Here is a 21,773-nt window from a genome sequence, read left to right on the forward strand (position 1 = left end):
GGCAAATGGAGTTTAATGTAGAGAAGTGTGAGGTGATTCACTTTGGAAGGAATAACAGGAATGCGGAATATTTGGTTAATGGTAAAGTTCTTGGAAGTGTGGATGAGCAGAGGGACCTAGGTGTCCATGTACATAGATCCCTGAAAGTTGCCACCCAGGTTGATAGGGTTGTGAAGAAGGCCTATGGAGTGTTGGCCTTTATTGGTAGAGGGATTGAGTTCCGGAGTCATGAGGTCATGTTGCAGCTGTACAAAACTCTGGTACGGCCGCATTTGGAGTATTGCGTACAGTTCTGGTCACCGAATTATAGGAAGGACGTGGAGGCTTTGGAGCGGGTGCAGAGGAGATTTACCAGGATAGAACATAGAACATAGAAAATACAGCACAGAACAGGCCCTTCGGCCCACGATGTTGTGCCGAACCTTTGTCCTAGATTAATCATAGATTATCATTGAATTTACAGTGCAGAAGGAGGCCATTCGGCCCTTTGAGTTTGCACCGGCTCTTGGAAAGAGCACCCTACCCAAACTCAACACCTCCACCCAACACCAAGGGCAATTTGGACATTAAGGGCAATTTATCATTGGCCAATTCACCTAACCCGCACATCTTTGGACTGTGGGAGGAAACCGGAGCACCCGGAGGAAACCCACGCAGACACGGGGAGGACGTGCAGACTCCGCACAGACAATGACCCAATCCGGATTCGAACCTGGGACCATGGAGCTGTGAAGCAATTGTGCTATGCACAATGCTACCGTGCTGCCCTTCAGAACAAATAAATCTACACTATATCATTTTACCGTCATCCATGTGCCTATCCAATAGCTGCTTGAAGGTCCCTAATGTTTCCGACTCAACTACTTCCACAGGCAGTGCATTCCATGCCCCCACTACTCTCTGGGTAAAGAACCTACCTCTGATATCCCTCCTATATCTTCCACCTTTCACCTTAAATTTATGTCCCCTTGTAATGGTGTGTTCCACCCGGGGAAAAAGTCTCTGACTGTCTACTCTATCTATTCCCCTGATCATCTTATAAACCTCTATCAAGTCGCCCCTCATCCTTCTCCGCTCTAATGAGAAAAGGCCTAGCACCCTCAACCTTTCCTCGTAAGACCTACTCTCCATTCCAGGCAACATCCTGGTAAATCTTCTTTGCACCTTTTCCAGAGCTTCCACATCCTTCCTAAAATGAGGCGACCAGAACTGTACACAGTACTCCAAATGTGGCCTTACCAAAGTTTTGTACAGCTGCATCATCACCTCACGGCTCTTAAATTCAATCCCTCAGTTGCCTGGTATGGAGGGAAAATCTTATGAGGAAAGGCTGATGGACTTGAGGTTGTTTTCGTTAAGAGAGAAGAAGGTTAAGAGGAGACTTAATAGAGGCATACAAAATGATCAGGGGGTTGGATAGGGTGGACAGTGAGAGCCTTCTCCCACGGATGGAAATGGCTGGCACGAGGGACATAGCTTTAAACTGAGGGGTAATAGATATAGGACATAGGTCAGAGGTAGGTTCTTTACGCAAAGAGTGGTGAGGCCGTGGAATGCCCTACCTGCAACAGTAGTGAACTCGCCAACATTGAGGGCATTTAAAAGTTTATTGGATAAGCATATGGATGATAATGGCATAGTGTAGGTTAGATGGCTTTTGTTTCGGTGCAACATCGTGGGCCGAAGGGCCTGTACTGCGCTGTATCGTTCTATGTTCTATGTTCTATACAGGGCTGGCCATTTAGGACTGAGATGAGAATCTTCTTCACTCAGAGGCGAATCTGTGGAATTCTCTATTGCAGAAGGCTGTGGAGGCCATGTCACTGAATATACTTGAGGAGGAAATAAATAGATTTCTAGACTCTAAAGGTGTCAAGGTGCGTGTGGAGAGCACAGGAGTATGGTGTCGAGATTGAGGATCAGCCATGATCATATTGAATGGAGAAGCAAGCTCGAGGGGCTGAATGGTCTTCTCCTGCTCCTATTTTTTATGTTTTCTTGTCTATGCGTTCTGTGATTTTGAATTACTTTATCAAATCTCAGATGGGAGGGTTCTTCCCGGAGGTGGAGGACAAATGTGAACGGTGCCAGGGAGACCCGGCCAATCACGCCCACATGTTCTGGGCCTGCCCCAGACTGGTCGGGTTCAGGACAGCCTTCTTTGAGGCAATGTCCAAGGTTGTGGGGGTGAGGGTGGAGTCATGTCCGAGAGTGGCAGTCTTCGGGGTATCAGACCAGCGAGATCTTCATATGGGGAAGAGGGCCGATGCCTCGGCTTTTGCATCCCTAATCGCACGCCAGAAAAGCCTCCTCAGCTGGTGGTCAGCAGCACCACCTGCAGCTTGCAGACTGACTGGCAGACCTGGGGGAATTTCCTAGCGACTGGGAATAGAGGGGGTGGGGGTGGGGGGGGGGGAGAAGAGAGAGAGAGAGAGAGAGAGAGGGAGGAAGACAAGGAAAGGCACTCACAAGAGAAGGGGGGGGGGGGGAAAGAGGAGGGAAGTGTGAACGCAAGGGAAGCACAAAACAAAGCACGGGGGACAAGGGGAGGAGGGGAAGGGCCACGCAGGTTCCCCAACAATGAGAACTGAAAGCGCCAGAAGAAAGAAGCGGAGTCCAGGGCAGACAGCAACACTAAGAGGGGAACTAAACTACCAGTGACAGAAGGGGAGGGCGGACCTCATGTAAAACCATTGTAAATAAGACACAAACCTGTTTGTAAATATTAGATATATTAGCTATTACTCTATAAAAACTGGAAAACACCAATAAAAATATTTTTTTAAAACTAAAAACAGTCCACTCTAGACTTCAATGGCAGTGCGTATTTCCCTCTGCACCATGTTAGGAAGAGTATTTGAATAAGATGAATATTCATCATGAAGGCGGCTCGTTAGAATCACGCCCTCCCACGAGGTTAGAAGGCCACACCGGTGACTAATTAGATTGGCACCTCTCACGATAGGATAGAAGGGACATGCACCTGGTAAACTGCAGTTCATCCATGACTTCAAGGTCTTTTGGCCTATCGTACAACAGGCATCACTGCAGTTCCTCGGACTCCGCACCAGGCTGCGCAGATAACACCACAATAATTTCAAGGTGGTTCGAGAGCCAAAGCTCGATGTACCAGACCACCAGGTCCATTTGCCAATTTGCTGCCCACTTGACCAATCCATTAATGTATTCCTGCAGTCTACGGATTTCTGTTCTGCCAGAAACTACCTCAACAAAAATGTGTCTTTGTAAATTACATATGAACAAGTCAAACCATTCCAATTTCTTACCGGTGTGAGGAACTTGTATGTAAGATGAGCATTTTCTGCCAAAACATCAGCAGCCAAGTCAAAATACTGAAAAAGTAAAGCAAAATAATTTAACAATTTTCTCAATTTAGCATTCAAACATTGCTCAAAATTTGTGATCTACAATCTAAACATTGAAAATGCAATTTTAGACTGGTTCTTCAGTATCCCACAAGTAGGCTGCAAGTGTTGGACACACTGGATAAGTGGAGCTTGTTCAAGGATCAGCTACTGCGTGTTCTTGATAAGTATGTACCGGTCAGGCAGGGAGGAAGGTGCCGAGCGAGGGAACCGTGGTTTACCAAAGAAGTGGAATCTCTTGTTAAGAGGAAGAAGGAGGCCTATGTGAAGATGAGGTGTGAAGTTTCAGTTGGGGCGCTTGATAGTTACAAGGTAGCGAGGAAGGATCTAAAGAGAGAGCTAAGACGAGCAAGGAGGGGACATGAGAAGTATTTGGCAGGAAGGATCAAGGAAAACCCAAAAGCTTTCTATAGGTATGTCAGGAATAAGCGAATGACTAGGGACAGAGTAGCACCAGTCAAGGACAGGGATGGGAAGTTGTGTGTAGAGTCTGAAGAGATAGGCGAGATACTAAATGAATATTTTTCGTCAGTATTCACTCAGGAAAAAGATAATGTTGTGGAGGAGAATGCTGAGCTCCAGGTAAATAGATTAGATGGCATTGAGGTACGTAGGGAAGAGGTGTTGGCAATTCTGGACAGGCTGAAAATAGATAAGTCCCCGGGACCTGATGGGATTTATCCTAGGATTCTCTGGGAGGCCAGGGAAGAGATTGCTGGACCATTGGCTTTGATTTTTATGTCATCATTGGATACAGGAATAGTGCCAGAGGACTGGAGGATAGCAAATGTGGTCCCTTTGTTCAAAAAGGGGAGCAGAGACAACCCCGGCAACTATAGACCGGTGAGCCTCACGTCTGTAGTGGGTAAAGTCTTGGAGGGGATTATAAGAGACAAGATTTATAATCATCTAGATAGGAATAATATGATCAGGGATAGTCAGCATGGCTTTGTGAAGGGTAGGTCATGCCTCACAAACCTTATTGAGTTCTTTGAGAAGGTGACTGAACAGGTAGACGAGGGTAGAGCAGTTGATGTGGTGTATATGGATTTCAGCAAAGCATTTGATAAGGTTCCCCACGGTAGGCTATTGCAGAAAATACGGAGGCTGGGGATTGAGGGTGATTTAGAGATGTGGATCAGAAATTGGCTAGCTGAAAGAAGACAGAGGGTGGTGGTTGATGGGAAATGTTCAGAATGGAGTTCAGTTACAAGTGGAGTACCACAAGGATCTGTTCTGGGGCCGTTGCTGTTTGTCATTTTTATCAATGACCTAGAGGAAGGCGCAGAAGGGTGGGTGAGTAAATTTGCAGACGATACTAAAGTCGGTGGTGTTGTCGATAGTGTGGAAGGAAGTAGCAGGTTACAGAGGGATATAGATAAGCTGCAGTGCTGGGCTGAGAGGTGGCAAATGGAGTTTAATGTAGAGAAGTGTGAGGTGATTCACTTTGGAAGGAAAAACAGGAATGTGGAATATTTGGCTAATGGAAAAGTTCTTGAAAGTGTGAATGAGCAGAGGGATCTAGGTGTCCATGTACATAGATCCCTGAAAGTTGCCACCCAGGTTGATAGGGTTGTGAAGAAGGCCTATGGAGTGTTGGCCTTTATTGGTAGAGGGATTGAGTTCCGGAATCAGGAGGTCATGTTGCAGCTGTACAGAACTCTGGTACGGCCGCATTTGGAGTATTGCGTACAGTTCTGGTCACCGCATTATAGGAAGGACGTGGAGGCTTTGGAGCGGGTGCAGAGGAGATTTACCAGGATGTTGCCTGGTATGGAGGGAAAATCTTATGAGGAAAGGCTGATGGACTTGAGGTTGTTTTCGTTGGAGAGAAGAAGGTTAAGAGGAGACTTAATAGAGGCATACAAAATGATCAGGGGGTTGGATAGGGTGGACAGTGAGAGCCTTCTCCCGCGGATGGATATGGCTGGCACGAGGGGACATAACTTTAAACTGAGGGGTAATAGATATAGGACAAGAGGTCAGAGGTAGGTTCTTTACGCAAAGAGTAGTGAGGCCGTGGAATGCCCTACCTGCTACAGTCGTGAACTCGCCAACATTGAGGGCATTTAAAAGTTTATTGGATAAACATATGGATGATAATGGCATAGTGTAGGTTAGATGGCTTTTGTTTCGGTGCAACATCGTGGGCCGAAGCGCCTGTACTGAGCTGTATTGTTCTATGTTCTAAAAGTCTTTCACGAGTTCAAGCTTTGCTATGATGCTTCTTTCTTCTAAGCTCAAGAGGGTTTTCTCTGGCAAGACTGTCTACTTTCTTTGTGGATTCAAGATCATTTCAACGGACTTCCGGGTGCGGCGATGACCAGCTAAGTCGCACGTTTTGGCACCTCCCGTTTCAATGGACTTTTGGGCTCTTATCGGGAGCCCCAACGGAAATTTTCAAAGGCTAAACCCAGTGTGAGGCGACATATGAAGGGTGCGGATGGAAAGAAGTGATAGTAGTGGCCAGATTGTGGAGTTCCTCCGGCGATGTGTGGAGGAGCTCAAGAAGGAGGTGCTGGCGCCGATGCTGCAGGCGATTGAGGGGCTGAAGGAGGCGCAAAAGACCCAAGAGATGGAGCTCCGTGGAGTGAAGGCAAAGGCTGCCGAAAATGAGGACGAGATACAGGGCTTGGTGGTGAAGACGGAGACGCACGAGGCGCTGCACAAGAGGTGTATGGAGAGATTGGAAGCCCTGGAAAATAGCTCGAGGAGGAAGAACTTAAGGATTTGGGGTCTTCCCGAAGGGGCAGATGGAGCGGACGTTGGGGCGTACGTGAGCGTGATGCTCCATACCTTAATGGGAGCTGAGGCCCCGACGGGCCCCCTGGAAGTGGAGGGAGCGTACCGGGTCCTCATGAGAAGACCAAAGGCAGGGGAAATACCGCGAGCAATAGTGGTGAGATTCCACCGCTACAAGGACAGGGAGATGGTCCTGAGATGGGCTAAGACGACACGGAGCAGCAGATGGGAGAACGCGGTGATCCGCGTCTACCAAGATTGGAGGTTGGAGGTGGCGAGAAGGAGGGCGAGTTTCAATTGGGCCAAGGCGGTGCTCCACAGGAAGAAAATGAAATTCGGAATGTTGCAGCCGGCAAGACTGTGGGTTACACACCAGGGCAAACACCACTACTTCGAGACGGCAGAGGAGGCATGGACATTCATTCAAGAGGAGAAGTTGGACTAGATTTGGGAAAGGATGTTTGGAATGAAGTAGTGAGGTGGTGGCAAGAAATTGTAAATCAGATGGGGGAATTTTTTCCCCTCGAAGGGGGACACACACGAAGAAATGTGGGCGCCGGTGGGGAAGGGGATGGGGAAGGAGAGAGGGAGCTGCACCATTAGGGGCGGCGCCGAGAGGGAAGCACGGGCTCTGTTCCCGCGATATGGAAACTGGCGGGAAAAGGGGGCGCAGGAACGAGGGGGCCTCACACGCAGGGAGGCTAAGGATAAATGGGGGAAGCCGAGGTCAGCCAGAGTTTGCTGACTCCGGGAAGCAATATGGCGGGTGCAATCAAGCTAGAGTGGGATCTAGCGGGGGGGGGGGGGGGGGGGGGGAGGATTAACTGGGTTGCTGCTGCTAAGGGGAAGGGGGAGCTGTTACGGGATGGGATGGTCGGGACAGGAGGGTGCCGTCTGGGGGACAAGCGGTTGCGTGGGAACCGGGTGAGGAGCTGGTTTAAAAAAGGGGATGGCTAGTCGACGAGGGGGGGGGGGGTAAAAGAGCCCCCCAAACCGGTTGATCACGTGGAACGTGAGAGGGTTGAATGGGCCGATTAAGAGGGCAAGGGTATTTGCGCACCTAAAGAAGCTAAAGGCAGACGTGGTTATGCTTCAGGAGACGCACCTGAAACTGGCGGATCAGGTCAGATTAAGAAAAGGATGGGTGGGACAGGTATTCCACTCGGGCTTGGATGCGAAAAATAGAGGGGTGGCAATACTGGTGGGGAAACGGGTATCGTTTGAGGCGAAGACCATAGTGGTGGACAGTGGGGGTAGGTACGTGATGGTGAGTGGCAGATTACAAGGTGAAGCGGTGGTGCTGGTGAACGTATATGCCCCGAACTGGGATGATGCGAACTTTATGAAGCGTATGTTGGGGCGCATGCCGGACCTGGAGATGGGAAAGTTGGTAATGGGGGGGGGGGGCGACACTTCAACACGGTGCTGGACCCAGGGCTGGACTGGTCCAGATCTAGGACCGGGAGGAGGCCGGTAGCGGCCAAGGTGCTTAAGGGCTTTATGGAGCAGATGGGAGGAGTGGATCCCTGGAGATTTACTAGACCAAGGAGTAAAGAGTTTTCCTTCTTCTCCCACGTCCATAGAGTGTACTCCCGGATAGATTTCTTTGTCCTGGGAAGGGCGCTGATCCCGAAGGTGGCAGGAGCGGAGTACTCGGCTATAGCCATTTCAGATCATGCCCCTCATTGGGTAGATCTGGAACTAGGTGAGGAAAAGGAGCAACGCGCACTTTGGAGATTGGACATGGGACTGTTGGCGGACGAGGGGGTATGTGGAAGGGTGAGGGAATGTACTGAAAGATACCTAGAGGTCAATGATGACGGAGAGGTCCAGGTGGGAGTAGTCTGGGAGGCGCTGAAGGCAGTGGTGAGAGGGGAGCTGATCTCCATAAGGGCCCATAAGGGGAAACAAGAGGGTAAAGAAAGGGTGAGACTGATTGGGGAGATTCTGAGGGTGGATAGGCAATATGCGGAGGCTCCGGACGAAGGGCTATACAGGGAAAGACGGAGACTACACACGGACTTTGACTTGTTGACCACGGGTAAGGCGGAGACGCAGTGGAGGAAGGCACAGGAGTACAGTATGAATACGGAGAGAAGGCGAGCCGACTGCTGGCCCAATAACTTAGGAAGAGGGGGGCGGCGAGAGAGATCGGAGGAGTTAGAGACGAGGAGGGAAGGATGGAACAGAGTGGAGAGGGTGAACGGGGTATTTAAGGTATTCTACGAGAGGCTGTATAAAGGCCCAACCCACGGAAAGGAAAGAGGGAATGATGCATTTCCTAGACCAGTTGGAGTTCCCGAAGGTGGAGGAGCAGGAGAGGACAGGACTGGGAGCTCAGATTGAGGTAGAGGAGGTGGTAAAAGGAATCGGGAACATACAGGCAGGGAAGGCCCCGGGACCAGATGGGTTCCCGGTGGAATTTTATAGGAAATATGTGGACCTGCTGGCCCCACTCCTGACGAAAACCTTCAATGAGGCTAAGGAAAGGGGGACACTACCCCCGACGATGTCGGAGGCGACAATATCGCTGATCCTGAAAAGAGACAAAGACCCGCTGCAGTGCGGGTCATATAGGCCTATCTCCCTCCTGAACGTAGATGCCAAGTTATTGGCCAAAGTGATGGTGACAAGGATAGAGGACTGTGTCCCTGGGGTGGTGCATGGTGACCAAACAGGATTTGTTAAAGGGAGGCAATTGAATACCAATATACGGAGGTTGTTGGGGGTGATGATGATGCCCCCACCGGAGGGGGAGGCGGAGATAGTGGTGGCTATGGATGCAGAGAAGGCATTTGATAGAGTGGAGTGGGACTACCTGTGGGAGGTACTGAAGAGATTTGGATTTGGAGAGGGGTTCATTAGATGGGTTCGGCTCCTATACGGGGCCCCGGTGGCAAGTGTGATTACGAACAGGCAACGATCCGACTACATCCGACTATATAGGGGCACAAGACAGGGGTGCCCCCCTGTCCCCTGTTTGCGTTGGCAATTGAGCCATTGGCCATAGCGCTGAGGGGCTCTAGGAAGTGGAGAGGGGTACTTAGAGGAGGAGAAGAACATCGGGTGTCATTATACGCGGATGATCTGCTGTTATATGTCGCGGACCCAGTGGAGGGGATGCCTGAGATAATGCAGACACTCAGGGAGTTTGGAGAGTTTTCGGGATACAAACTGAATATGGGGAAGAGTGAACTGTTTGTGATGCACCCCGGGGAACAGGGCAGGGGAATAGACGAGCTGCCGCTGAGGAGGGTAACAAGAGATTTCCGGTATTTAGGGATCCAGGTGGCCAGGGACTGGGGAACCTTGCATAAACTTAACTTGACACGACTGGTAGTGCAGATGGAGGAGGACTTTAAGAGGTGGGATATGGTGCCCCTGTCATTGGCGGGCAGGGTGCAGGCGGTTAAAATGGTGGTCCTCCCAAGGTTTCTTTTTGTGTTTCAGTGCCTCCCCATACTGATTACAAAGACCATTTTTAAGAAGGTGGACAGGAGCATCATGAGCTTTGTGTGGGCCGGAAAGACTCCAAGGGTAAAGAGGGGGTTCCAGCAGCGCAGTAGAGATAGAGGGGGATTGGCACTGCCGAGTCTGAGTGATTATTATTGGGCCGCTAACGTGTCTATGGTATGTAAGTGGATGACGGAAGAAGGAGGAGCGGCGTGGAAAAGGCTGGAGATGGCGTCCTGTAGGGGAACTAGCTTAAAAGCACTGGCAACGGCGCCGCTGCCGTTCTCCCCGAAAAGGTACACCACAAACCCAGTGGTGGTGGCGACTCTGAAGATTTGGGGGCAGTGGAGACGACATAGGGGAGTGACGGGGGCCTCAGTGTGGTCCCCGATAAGAAACAACCATAGGTTCGTCCCGGGAAGGATAGACGGTGGATTTCAATCTTGGCAGCGGGCAGGAATTGCGAAACTGAAGGACTTGTTCTTGGACGGGACGTTCGCGAGTCTGGGAGCACTGACAGAAAAATACGGGTTGCCACCTGGGAATGCATTTCGTTATATGCAAGTGAGGGCATTTGTGAGGCAACAGATGAGGGAATTTCCACAGCTCCCGGCGCAAGGGATCCAGGACAGAGTGATTTCGGGGGCATGGGTGGGTGATGGTAAGGTGTCCGACATATACAGGGAAATGAGAGATGAGGGGTAGACGATGATAGAGGAACTGAAAGGAAAATGGGAGGAGGAGCTGGGGGAAGAGATTGAGGAGGGGCTGTGGGCAGATGCCCCAAGTAGGGTAAATTCCTCGTCCTCGTGTGCCAGGCTCAGCCTGATCCAATTCAAGGTACTACACAGGGCGCATATGACGGGAGCTAGATTGAGCAGGTTTTTTGGGGTGGAGGATAGGTGCGGGAGGTGCGCGAGAAGCCCTGCGAACCACACCCACATGTTTTGGTCATGTCCGGTACTGCACGGGTTCTGGGTGGGTGTGGCAAAAAGTGATTTCAAAGGTGGTGCGGGTCCGGGTCGAACCAAATTGGGGGTTGGCTATATTCGGGGTTGCAGATGAGCCGGGAGTGCAGGAGGCGAGAGAGGCCGATGTTTTGGCCTTTGCGTCCCCAGTAGCCCGGCGAAGGATTCTACTTATGTGGAAAGAAGCTAAACCCCTGGGCGTGGAGGCCTGGATAAATGATATAGCAGGGTTTATAAAATTGGAGCGGATAAAGTAAGAGGTTCGCACTAAGAGGTTCGGCTCAGGGGTTCACCAGGCGGTGGCAACCGTTCCTCGACTATCTCGCAGAGCGATAAGGGAAAATAGGAAAGACAACAGCAGCAACCCAGGGGGGAGGGTGCATTCGGGTCTTTGTTTTTTTTTGTGTTTTGTTACATATTTGTTGTTCATAGTTATCTTCTCAATGTTACTATTTCTTTTCGTTTTTTATTTGTGTTGGCACTTGCCGTTAGTTAATATATTATTTTAAAAACGATCAATGTATATATTGTTACAAAGTTGTAAAAATGGAAAGTTCTTGGTTGATCGAAAAACTTTAATAAAATATATATTTTTTAAAAAGATAATTTCAACGATATATTAAAGATGTGCCAAGCATTCACTGGTTTTAGAAACAGTAAGAAGTCTTACGACACCAGGTTAAAGTCCAACAGCTTTGTTTCAAATCACTAGCTTTCGGTGCACTGCTCCTTCCTCAGGTGAATGAAGAGGTAGGTTCCAGAAACATATATATCTATAGACAAAGTCAAAGATGCAAGACGATGCTTTGAATGTGAGCATTTGCAGGTAATTAAATCTTTACAGATCCAGAGAGAAGGGTAATCCCAGATTAAAGAACAAAGAACAAAGAAAAGTACAGCACAGGAACAGGCCCTTCGGCCCTCCAAGCCCGTGCCGACCATGCTGCCCGACTAAACTACAATCTTCTACACTTCCTGGATCCGTATCCCTCTATTCAGAAAGGTGTGAGAATTGTCTCAAGCCAGGACAGGTGGTAGGATTTCGCAAGCCCAGGCCAGATGGTGGGGGGTGAATGTAATGCAACATGAATCCAAGGTCCCGGTTGAGGCCGTACTCATGTGTGCGGAACCACATTGTAGAAACCAACTATTTTCTAATACACCTGATAGGTAAAAGATAGCTATTTAGCCCTAGTTTTAAATATCCATTTTAAATTAAGGATTTCAACACACATAACCTCAGGTCATTTCAAAACATATAGCTTCAACAGAACAGAGACACAAAACAGCATGCCACAGCATAATTCCATTATAGATTAAAACAGCACTTTTACTGAGCTAACAAATACATTTTTGCAAGACAGTTTGACACTATATTTGTGCTGTACCATTTATCAGATCAAGGACATAAGAACTAGGAACAGGAGTAGGCCATCTGGCCCCTCGAGCCTGCTCCGCCATTCAATGAGATCATGGCTGATCTTTGTGGACTCAGCTCCACTCTCCGGCCCGTACACCATATCCCCGAATCCCTTTATTCTTTAGAAAGGTATCTATCTTTTTCTGAAAAACGTTTAAAGAAGGAGCCTCAACTGCTTCACTTGGCAAGGAATTCCAGAGATTCACAACCCTTTGGGTGAAGAAGTTCCTCCTAAACTCGGTCTTAAATCTAGTTCCCCTTATTTTGAGGCTATGCCCCCTAGTTCTGCTTTCCCCGACCAGTGAAAACAACCTGCCCGCATCTATCCTATCTATTCCCTTCATAATTTTATATGTTTCAATAAGATCCCCCCCCCGCATCCTTCTAAACCCCAATGAGTACAGTCCCAGTCTACTCAACCTCTCGTCATAATCTAATCCCCTCAACTCTGGGATCAACCTAGTGAATCTCCTCTGCACTCCCTCCAGTGCCAATGTCCTTTCTCAGGTAAGGAGACCAAAACTGAACACAGTCCTCCAAATGTGGCCTCACCAACACCTTATACAATTGCAGCATAACCTCCCTAGCCTTGAACTCCATCCCTCTAGCAATAAAAGACAAAACTCGATTAGCCTTCTTAATCACCTGTTGCACCTGCACACCAACTTTTTGCGACTCATGAACCAGCACACCCAGGTCCCTCTGCACAGCAGCATGTTTTAAAATCTTACAATAAGACCATAAGACATAGGAGCGGAAGTAAGGCCATTCGGCCCATCGAGTCCACTCCACCATTCAATCATGGCTGATTTCAACTCCATTTACCCGCTCGCCTCCATAGTAATTCCTCGAGAAATCAAGAATTTATCAACTTCTGTCTTAAAGACACTCAACGTCCCGGCCTCCACCGCCCTCTGTGGCAATGAATTCCACAGACCCACCACTCTCTGGCTGAAGAAATTTCTCCTCATCTCTGTTCTAAAGTGACTCCCTTTTATTCTAAGGCTGTGCCCCCGGGTCCTAGTCTCCCCTGCTAATGGAAACAACTTCCCTACATCCACCCTATCTAAACCATTCATTATCTTGTAAGTTTCTATTAGATCTCCCCTCAACCTCCTAAACTCCAATGAATATAATCCCAGGATCCTCAGACGTTCATCCTATGTTAGGCCTACCATTCCCGGGATCATCCGTGTGAATCTCCGCTGGACCCGCTCCAGTGCCAGTATGTCCTTCCTGAGGTGTGGGGCCCAAAATTGCTCACAGTATTCTAAATGGGGCCTAACTAATGCTTTATAAAGCTTCAGAAGTACACCCCTGCTTTTATATTCCAAGCCTCTTGAGATGAATGACACCATTGCATTTGCTTTCTTAATTACGGACTCAACCTGCAAGTTTACCTTTAGAGAATCCTGGACTAGGACTCCCAAGTCCCTTTGCACTTCAGCATTATGAATTTTGTCACCGTTTAGAAAATAGTCCATGCCTCTATTCTTTTTTCCAAAGTGCAAGACCTCGTACTTGCCCACGTTGAATTTCATCAGCCATTTCTTGGACCACTCTCCTAAACTGTCTAAATCTTTCTGCAGCCTCCCCACCTCCTCCATACTACCTGCCCCTCCACCAATCTTTGTATCATCGGCAAACTTAGCCAGAATGCCCCCAGTCCAGTCATCTAGATCGTTAATATATAAAGAGAACAGCTGTGGCCCCAACACTGAACCCTGCGGGACACCACTCGTCACCGGTTGCCATTCCGAAAAAGATCCTTTTATCCCAATTCTCTGCCTTCTGCCTGACAGCCAATCGTCAATCCATGTTAGTACCTTGCCTCGAATACCATGGGCCCTTATTTTACTCAGCAGTCTCCCGTGAGGCACCTTATCAAAGGCCTTTTGGAAGTCAAGATAGATAACATCCATTGGCTCTCCTTGGTCTAACCTATTTGTTATCTCTTCAAAGAACTCTAACAGGTTTGTCAGGCACGACCTCCCCTTACTAAATCCATGCTGACTTGTCCTAATCTGACCCTGCACTTCCAAGAATTTAGAAATCTCATCCTTAACGATGGATTCTAGAATCTTGCCAACAACTGAGGTTAGGCTAATTGGCCTATAATTTTCCATCTTTTTCCTTGTTCCCTTCTTGAACAGGGGGGTTACAACAGCGATTTTCCAATCCTCTGGGACTTTCCCTGAGTCCAGTGACTTTTGAAAGATCATAACTAACGCCTCCACTATTTCTTCAGCTATCTCCTTTAGAATTCTAGGATGTAGTCCATCCGGGCCCGGAGATTTATCAATTGTTAGACCTCTTAGTTTCTCTAGCACTTTCTCCTTTGTGATGGCTACCATATTCAACTCTGCCCCCTGACTCTCCGGAATTGTTGGGATATTACTCATGTCTTCTACTGTGAAGACTGACGCAAAGTACTTATTTAGTTCCTCAGCTATTTCCTTGTCTCCCATCACAAAATTACCAGCGTCATTTTGGAGCGGCCCAATGTCAACTTTTGCCTCCCGTTTGTTTTTAATGTATTTAAAGAAACTTTTACTATCATTCCTAATGTTACTGGCTAGCCTACCTTCATATTTGATCCTCTCTTTCCTTATTTCTCTCTTTGTTATCCTCTGTTTGTTTTTGTAGCCTTCCCAATCTTCTGACTTCCCACTACTCTTTGCCACATTGTAGGCTTTCTCTTTTGCTTTGATGCATTCCCTAACTTCCTTTGTCAGCCATGGCTGCCTAATCCCCCCTCTGATAACCTTTCTTTTCTTTGGGATGAACCTCTGTACTGTGTCCTCAATTACTCCCAGAAACTCCTGCCAATGCTGTTCTACTGTCTTTCCCACTAGGCTCTACTCCCAGTCGATTTTCGTCAGTTCCTCCCTCATGCCCCTGTACTTACCTTTATTTAACTGTAACCACTTTACATCTGATTCTAGTTTTACCGTTTAAATAATGATCCATTCTGCTGTTATTCCTCCCAAAATGGATAGCCTCACACTTGGCAACATTGAATTCCATCTGCCAGACCCTAGCCCATTCACCTAACCTATCCAAATCCTTCTGCAGACTTCCGGTATCCTCTGCACTTTTTGCCTAACCACTCATCTTAGTGTCGTCTGCAAACTTTGCCACATTGCACTTGGTCCCCAACTCCAAATCATCTGTGTAAATTGTGAACAACTGCGGGCCCAACACTGGTCCTTGAGGGACCCCACTAGTTACAGGTTGCCAACCAGAGAAACACCCATTTATCCCCACTCTCTGCTTTCTGTTAGTTAACCAATCCTCTACCCATGCTACCACTTTACCCTCAATGCCATGCATCTTTAGTTTATGCAGCAACCTTTTGTGTGGCACCTTGTCAAAAGCTTTCTCGAAATCCAGATATACCACATCCATTGGCTCCCCGTTATCTACTGCACTGGTAACGTCCTCAAAAAATTCTACCAAATTAGTCAGACACGACCTACCTTTTATGAACCCATGCTGTGTCTGCCCAATGGGACAATTTCCCTCCAGGTGCCCCGCTATTTACTCCTTAATGATAGATTCCAGCATTTTCCCCACAACCGAAGTTAACCTTACCAGCCTATAATTTCCCGCTTTCTGCCGACCTCCTTTTTTTAAACAGTGGTGTCACGTTTGCTACTTTCCAATCATCTGGGACCACCCCAGAGTCTAGTGAATTTTGATAAATTATCACTAGTGGTTTACAATTTCCCTAGCCATCTCTTTTAACACTCTGGGATTCATCCCATCAGGGCCAGGAGACTTGTCTACCTTTAGCCCCATTAGCTTGCCCAATACTGCCTCCTTAGTGATTACAATCATCTCAAGGTCCTCACCTATCATATCTTTATTTCCATCAGTCACTGGCATGTTATTTGTGTCTTCCACTGTGAAGACTGACCCAAAAAACCTGTTCAGCTCCTCAGCCATTTCCCCATCTCCTATTATTAAATCTCCCTTCTCATCTTCCAAAGGACTAATATTTACCTTCGCCACTCTTTTTTGTCTTATATATTTGTAGAAGCTTTTATTATCTGCTTTTATGTTCTGAGCAAGTTTACTTTCATACTCTACCTTACTCTTCTTTATAGTTTTTTTAGTAGCTTTCTGTTGTCCCCTAAAGACTTCCCAGTCCTCTAGTCTCCCACTAATTTTTTGCCACTTTGTATGTTTTTTCCTTCAATTTGATACTTTCCCTCACCTCCTTAGATATCCACGGTCGATTTTTCCCCTTTCTACCGTCTTTCTTTTTTGTCGGTATGAACCTTTCCTGAACACTGTGAAAGATCACTCGGAAGGTTCTCCACTGTTCCTCAACTGCTTCACCATGAAGTCTTTGCTCCCAGTCTACCGTAGCTAGTTCTTCTCTCATCCCATTGTAATCGCCTTTGTTTAAGCACAAAACACTAGTGCTTGATTTTACCTTGTCATCCTCCAACTGTATTTTAAATTCCACCATATTGTGGTCGCTCCTTCCAAGAGGTTCCTGAACTATGAGATCATTAATCAATCCTGCCTCATTACACAGGACCAGATCTAGGACCGCTTGTTCCCTTGTAGGTTCCATTACATACTGTTCCAGGAAATTATCCCGGACACATTCTATAAACTCCTCCTCAAGGCTGCCTAAACCAATCGACATGCAGATTAAAATCTCCCATGATAACCGCTGTACCATTTTACATAGAACATACATAGAACATACAGTGCAGAAGGAGGCCATTCGGCCCATCGAGTCTGCACCGACCCACATTAATCCCTCACTTCCACCTTATCCCCGCAACCCAATAACCCCTCCCAACCTTTATGGACACTACGGGTAATTTAGCATGGCCAATCCACCTAACCTGCACGTCTTTGGACTGTGGGAGGAAACCGGAGCACCCGGAGGAAACCCACGCGGACACAGGGAGAACGTGCAAACTCCGCACAGACAGTGACCCAGCGGGGAATCGAACCAGGGACCCTGGCGCTGTGAAGCCACAGTGCTAATCACTTGTGCTACCGTGCTGCCCGTCTACATGCATCCGTTATTTCTTTGCTTATTGCGTGCCCTACCATCCTGTTACTATTTGGTGGCCTATAGACTACTCCTATCAGTGACCTTTTCACCTTACTATTCCAGATTTCCACCCAAATTGATTCAACCTTGTCCTCCATAGCACCAATATCATCCCTTACTATTGCCCGGATGCCATCCTTAAACAACAAAGCTACACCACCGCCCTTACCGTCCATTCTATCCTTTCGTATAGTCTGATACCCTTGGATATTTAACACCCAGTCGTGACCATCTTTGAACCATGTTTCAGTAATGGCCACTAAATCATAGTCATTCACGATGATTTGCGCCATCAACTCATTCACCTTATTCCGTATACTACAAGCATTCAGGTAAAGTACACTTATGCTGTTTTTTATGTCTTTGTTATGAATCCTAACACCTTGATCAGTAACTTTTCGCAAATTATTTTTCCTCTTACCCTTTCTCCTAATTTTCCTTATCTTTGAGCCCATATCCCTACATAATAACCTGTCACGTAACCTGCTGCCTTGCTCTCCATTAACCATTATACTGTCCATAGCTTTACCCTTCCCTTCAACTTGCTAGTTTAAAGTCCTTGTGACCAACCTATTTATCCTATTCGCTCGAACACTGGTCCCAGAATGGTTCAGGTGAAGACCATCCCAATGGTACAGGTCCCTCCTGCCCCAGTACTGATGCCAATGCCCCATGAAATGGAATCCCTCTTTCCCGCACCACTCCTTTAGCCACGTGTTAACTTCCCTAATTTTCTCAACCCTATGCCAATTGGCACGTGGCTCGGGTAGTAATCCAGGGATTATAACCCTGGAGGACCTGTTCTTTAATTTAGTCCCTAGTGTTTGATACTCCCCAAACAGGTCCTCTTTCCTAGTCTTACCTATGTTGTTAGTCCCAACGTGGACCACAACAACTGGATCCTCCCCCTCCCTCTCCAAAATCACTTCAAACCGATCAGAGATGTCCCTCGCCATACCATGCGGGACTCACGATCTGGCTCACAAAGGATGCCATCAATCCCCCTACAACTACCACTTGTCTTTTTGCTCCCCCCTCTTGAATGGCTTCCTGTACCACGGTGCAGTGGTCAGTCAACGCATCCTCCCTACAGCCCTCTTCCTCATCCACACAGGGAGCAAGTACCTCATACCTGTTGGGCAAGGTCAAGGGCTGAGGCTCCTCAACTCCTAAAATCAGGATCCCCCTACCTGCCTCCCTTGCAGTCACACCACTCTGTCCCTGACCAAATTAACAGTACTTATTCTACCGGGTGTGACTACCTCCTGAAACAAAGTGTCCAGGTAATTTTCCCCCTCCCTGATGTGCCGCAGTGTGTGTGCAGCTCGGTCTATCCAGCTCATCAATTCTGAGCCGAAGTTCCTCGAGCAGCCAACACTTGCTGCAGATGTGGTCACTGTCGGTCTCAATGGGATCCACCTGTTCCATCATCATACAGCAACAGCACATCACTTGTCCAGCCATATTCAACTAATTAATTTAAATAATTTAAAAAAAAATTTTTTTTATAGAACCTCAAGGATAAACCCGAACACCAACAAAAACACAGCCCTCTCTCGCCACTCACCCAAACTCAGTCACTCACCTAAACTCAGGTGCACTCTGTTCCAATCAGCACTCTGTGTCTAAAGCCACTGCTGCCACACCTTTTGTACCCTAACTGATTTCCAATGAGCCAATAGGCCCGCTCCAGGAACTGGACTCTCCAACTGCCACTCGACCTGTAAACTAAGCACTTTTAAATATGCACTCACCTCTCCCAGCAACCCTGCAGCCCGTGGCCTGCTCCAGGAACTGAAGTCTCTTTTAAATATGCACTCACCTCTCCCAGCAACCCTGCAGCCTGTGGCCTGCTCCAGGAACTGAAGTCTGTTTTAAATATGCACTCACCTCTCCCAGCAACCCTGCAGCCTGGACATAGCAACGCCATAGTAACATGAAGGCACCATTGTTCATAATGCTGATAACAGCTAAGTCAGCAGAAGACCAGTTTAAACTGGTCTCGATAACAGCACAGAATTGCATTCCATAACATGCACAAGTATTCAGACATGAAACATTTCAAACTAATGTTGCACATTGAAGATTGACAGCTAACCGTCAAATCAAACTCATTTGATTCTAACCCAAACCAATTAGGATTACATAGGGGTGTAGATAGATGGCTAAAGACTGATATGATTTTGTATAACCGTGGGGGTCCGTACGGCCATCTTTATTCATGAATCATCTGTACTTTGATCTAAATTATTCGCTGTCTCTATACTTTCACTTTTCCACTCTAACTCTTGAAGTAAATGCAAGCTGTTTTGCCGTAAGCAAGAAACCATTTCTGTATTATTTTGAAAGTTAAATTGTGTACAAGTTGCTTCTCTTTAAGTCCTTTTTGCTAGCCGGACTTATTAGTGAATAAGATTTAAGTGACTCTCAATTGTAATCAAATAGAGGCAATAAATGTTTCTTATTTGCACCCAAGAAGTTTTAACTCAAATTTCTACTGAATTTTAGTGTCGCAAGTGCCACTAGATCCGCGTGGTAGATCTCTTTCACACATCATGGTTTTAGAAAAACAAACCTGTTCTTTACTTCAGCAGAGAGAGGGAGAGCGCGAGATCCTCCTCTCTTCAAGATCTAATCACTTCTGCCCAGCTCTCTCAGAAGCACCCCGCAGGAACCAACCACTGACAGCTGTCAACCAGAATACTGAACCTGGCCAACTCACAAGTTGCCAGCCAGCCAATCGAACCAGCTTCCGCCAGAGCTGGTTCTCAAGGTTCCCTTTTTTTTTTTAAAAACGCATTTTATTACAAACATGTATCAAAGCAGATTACAGAAAATAAACACCCCGGAAAACATACTTCCCAACAATCAACTAGACAGTCTGTACAGAGTTTTCCCCTTTTTCACCCTCATCCTCCCCCGACCTCACCTGCGACGAACAGCTCCTCAAACACAGTCACAAACATCCCCCATCTTTTCTCAAACCCCTCTGCTGAGCCCCTTAACTCATACTTTGTCTTCTCTAACCACAGGAAGTCGTACAAGTCACCCAACCATGCCACTACCTCCGGTGGCGATGCCGACCGCCACTCCAGCAAAATTCAGAAAAGCGGAGGCCACAACATCGGCTTTCCTCCTCTCCATGAGCTCCGGCTTCTCTGAAACCCCAAATATTCTCTGAAACACCAAAGGGTCCGGGTCCACCTCTTCCTCATTCCATACTTCCCAACTGATCTCCCCTCCCAACTCCGCTTCCCATTTCTCCTTGATCTTCACCACCCGCTCACCTCCCTGCTCCCCCGGCCACTTATATGTATCCCCAATTTTTCCCTCCCCTTCCACATCCGGAAGCAGCAATCGCTCCAGCAGGGTGTATCCCAGCAATCTAGGAAACCCTCTCCAGACCTTATGCGCGAAGTCCCTAACTTGCAGATACCTGAACTTATCCCCCCTCGGCAGCTCTACCGTCTCCCTTGGCTCCTCCAGACTGGAGAACCCTTACTCCAAATGCAAATCCCTCACCTTGACCAGCCTCACTTCCCTCCACCTCCTGTATACACTATCCATCAACCCCCCCCCCCCCCCCCCCCCGCCCCCGCCCCCCCCAACTCAAACCCATGATTCATGTACAGTGGCGATAGCACCGACGTCCCTTCCATCCTAAAATGCCTCCTCAGCTGATTCCATATCTTCACCGTGGACTGCACACTGGGCTCCCTGGCAATGTTGCCGTCACCATAAGCCTTCAAACTAGACCCTTTACAAGATTCCTCCTCCATCCTAACCCACTCTACCCCTTCTCCTTCCCACCACCGCCACACCTTGTCCACATTCGCCACCCAATAATAATGAAGCAAGTTCGGCAACGTTGCCGCTGCCTCTGTAGCAGGGTCCTCCCCACCCTTGGCACCTTCCCCGCCCATACAAAGTCCGAGATGATAGTGTCCACTTTCCCCAAAATGTCCTTTGGTATAAAGATCGGGAGAGCCTGAAAGATAAACAAGAACCTCGGCAGAATATTAATTTTCACCACTTGGACCCTCCCCGCCAATGTTAAGTGTAGTGTATCCCACTCCTACGATCCTCCCTGGCCTTCTCCACCAGCTTTGTTAAGTTCCACGTATGGAGCCCCGTCCATTCCCTCGCTACCTGAATCCCCAAATACCTAAACCTATCCCCTGTTTAGGCATCCACCCTAAATTAGCCCACTGTGCCAGCTCATTCACTGGCAATCCCTCGCTTTTCTCTACATTCAGTTTGTACCCCGAGAACCCTCCAAACCTCCCCAACAGGCGAATCCTTCTCATATTCTCCAACGGATCCGAAACATACAGCAAGAGGTCATCAGCATAGAGCGACACCCGATGCTCCCTGCCCCTTCATAATCCCGCGCCACTCCGCCGACCCCCTGAGAGCCATCACCAATGGCTCTATGGCCAGCACAAACAGCAACGGCGACAGTGGGCACCCCTGCCTCGTACCACCGTATAAGTCAAAGCTTTGTGAGCTCATATCATTCGTCCTCACCCTCGGCGCTACATACAGCAACCGCACCCATACCACAAATCTCAGCCCAAAACAAAACCTTCCCAAAACTTCGAACAAGTACCACCACTCCACCCGATCAAATGCCTTCTCATCGTCCATGGACACCACCATCTCTGGTCCTAGAGCCCCCAACGAATTCATCACCACATTCAACAGCTGTCTTATATTACTCGCGA

The 21,773-nt window shown here is 47.9% G+C and overlaps 1 protein-coding gene across 4 annotated transcripts in view; it reads right to left on the reverse strand.

Annotated features, from left to right (window-relative positions):
• ift70 (intraflagellar transport 70) overlaps nucleotides 1-21,773 on the reverse strand; it is a 354,021-nt gene that overhangs the window by 137,426 nt on the left and 194,822 nt on the right. For all 4 annotated transcript variants that reach the window (XM_072480753.1, XM_072480751.1, XM_072480750.1 and 1 more), the window contains one exon: nucleotides 3,288-3,353. In XM_072480753.1, the coding sequence (XP_072336854.1) occupies nucleotides 3,288-3,353 (66 nt within the window). The remainder of the gene's footprint in view (nucleotides 1-3,287; nucleotides 3,354-21,773) is intronic.

This window comes from Scyliorhinus torazame, chromosome 17, assembly GCF_047496885.1.
Source record: "Scyliorhinus torazame isolate Kashiwa2021f chromosome 17, sScyTor2.1, whole genome shotgun sequence".
In the NCBI taxonomy this organism is placed as follows: Eukaryota; Metazoa; Chordata; class Chondrichthyes; order Carcharhiniformes; family Scyliorhinidae; genus Scyliorhinus; species Scyliorhinus torazame.